General features: G+C 64.2%; 1 protein-coding gene across 1 annotated transcript in view; it reads right to left on the bottom strand.

Annotated features, from left to right (window-relative positions):
- ATP6V1B1 (ATPase H+ transporting V1 subunit B1) overlaps positions 1 to 398 on the bottom strand; it is a 15,561-nt gene extending 15,163 nt beyond the window's left edge. Inside the window, exon 1 of the mRNA XM_009290707.1 lies at positions 338 to 398. Coding sequence (XP_009288982.1) covers positions 338 to 398 — 61 coding nt within the window. The remainder of the gene's footprint in view (positions 1 to 337) is intronic.
- Positions 399 to 2,369: the final 1,971 nt, after the last annotated feature.

The raw sequence follows: 2,369 nt of genomic DNA, 5'->3' as shown, positions 1-2,369 counted from the left end.
TCACGGCCGGATGAGGCCCGTGTGTCCCCCCCCCAGGCTGCCGTGGCATGGCTCTGCTCCACAGTGGCTTCCCTCCATCGTGCCCGGTGACAGCGCAGCAGCCGTCCCGGGGGATGCTTCACCTTCCCGAGGTGTCCCCACGCGCTGGGCAGGGATGCCACAAACCGGGGACACCACAACCGGCAGTTTCTGGACCCAGGATGAGCAATGCGCCCCCCGTCCCCAGCTTCCCTGGCTCAAAACTCCCCCGAGCAGCACCAGGAGAGCTCCCCAGCCTTGGGCAACCCCATCTCAGTGGCACGGCTGCCCAAGCGAGGTGGCACCGCAGCCCGGTGACCTGTCGGCTGCTCCAGTAGCTCCTGCAGGTCCCAGCTCCCTTCCCAGCAGGGCATCTCCATCTCGCCAGGCTCTTCCCGTCCACTCCACCTCCATGGCAGCCTCTGCCCCATTCACTCCAGCAGATCCTCCGCTCTCCCAGCCCTGCTGTTACAGAGCAGCCCGCACGCCCTGCCTGCAGCCTGGGGACAGACAGCTCATCCTCCGAAAACCACGGCCACGGGCAGAGGCAGCAGCCCAGGTGCCACGCGACGGGCACAGCCCTGCCATCTCCCACTGCCCTCCTGCCTTCGCTTGCCTTCAGCTGGCAGCACATCAACAGAGCTGCCCCTGCACCACGGCAGCCCGGGAGGTCACCCCTCGTCCCCAGGGGAGATCCCGGGATGGACAACCCCAGCTGGACGCTGCTGAGCAGGAGGACGAGCTTTCGGGGCCACCACTGCCAAGGCGAGGTCCGAGCACCCAGCCTGGTCCTGCCTGCAGGATGGCACTGCCTGGCTGCCATGGGGTCCTGGCCTGGGACCCCGGGGTTCAGGATGAGACCTCAGGGCACTGGGGACTCGCACAGTGCTGCATTCGGGTGAGGGAGTGAGGGTGCTGGGGATGATTTCTCCAAAGTGACTACAAAGACCTGGGGGATAACCACGGGGCAGGGAGGCACCTGGGACGTTAAGCACAGGGATGAGAAACAGGGATCATAGAATCATAGAATCACTAAGGTTGGAAAAGACCTCTAAGACCATCGAGTCCCACCGTCGACCCAACACCACCATGCCCACTACACCATGGCCCTAAGCGCCTCATCTACACGTCTTTTAAATACCTCCAGGGGTGGGGACTCCACCACTTCCCTGGGCAGCCTCTTCCAATGTTTAACCACTCTTTCAGTACAGACATTTTTCCACACGTCCAATCTAAACCTCCCCTGGCGCAACTTGAGGCCCTTTCCTCTCGTCCTACCGCTTGTTACTTGGGAGAAGAGACCGACCCCCACCTCGCTACAACCTCCTTGCAGGTGGTTGTAGAGAGCGAGGAGGTCTCCCCTCAGCCTCCTCTTCTCCAGACTAAACAACCCCAGTTCCCTCAGCCGCTCCTCAGAAGACTTCTTCTCCAGACCCCTCACCAGCCTCTTTGCCCTTCTCTGGACACGCTCCAGCACCTCGACGTCCTTCTTGGAGTGAGGGGCCCAAAACTGAACACAGTATTCGAGGTGCGGCCTCACCAGTGCCGAGTACAGGGGCACGATCGCTTCCCTACTCCTGCTGGCCACACTATTTCTGATACAGGCCAGGATGCCATTGGCCTTCTTGGCCGCCGGGGCACACTGCCGGCTCCTGTTCAGCCGGCTGTGGCGCAGCACCCCCAGGTCCTTTTCCGACAGGCGTTCACAGGATGAACCCGTGTATGAGGCCAGCGAGAGAAGGCAGGTCCCCGAGGCCGGGGAGAGCGAGGGCCGGGAGCAGCTTCCCGGGCAAGTGCAGGTGCTGGGGAACTGATCCGGCTCTAAGCCGCTCCTTGATCATTTTACCAATGTGTCAAACGCCGTAACGCCTGCCATGGCAGGGCCTGGCTTTGCTGACCCTGCCGGGCCCTTTCATCCCTCTGCCCTCTCTGCTCACACCGGGCTCTCTGATTTACTCATGATCCTAATAGGATTGGAGAGGCCGGGCCAGCTGGCGAGCTCGCCGGCCTCCCTCCCGCCGGCTGCGGGGATGGGTGGTCCACGCCACAGCAGCGGGATGCGGGTCCCCGCGCCGCAGCAGCCCTGCTGCCCTTCTGGTGACGCCAGCACCGGCACAGCTCCCTGCCGGCCCCGCGGGCGTGTTCAGCAGCCCAGCCGGACCAGCCCCGGGAACTTCATTTCGGGGGGACGGGTCCCATTTGCCCCTCGCTGGCCGCATCCCATGTTGGGGAGCACCCATCCCTGGCCACCCCACAGCCCAGCACGGGGTCACCCCCCGTGGCACAACCGGGCCCCCAGTGTCCCCCTTCCCTTGCCCAGCCCGTGCCCCGGCGCAGACGCTGGCGGTGCC

The sequence above is a fragment of the Aptenodytes forsteri genome, unplaced genomic scaffold (assembly GCF_000699145.1).
Source record: "Aptenodytes forsteri isolate BGI_AS27 unplaced genomic scaffold, ASM69914v1 Scaffold236, whole genome shotgun sequence".
NCBI classification, from domain to species: domain Eukaryota; kingdom Metazoa; phylum Chordata; class Aves; order Sphenisciformes; family Spheniscidae; genus Aptenodytes; species Aptenodytes forsteri.
This window is presented reverse-complemented; position numbering and strand designations above follow the sequence as displayed.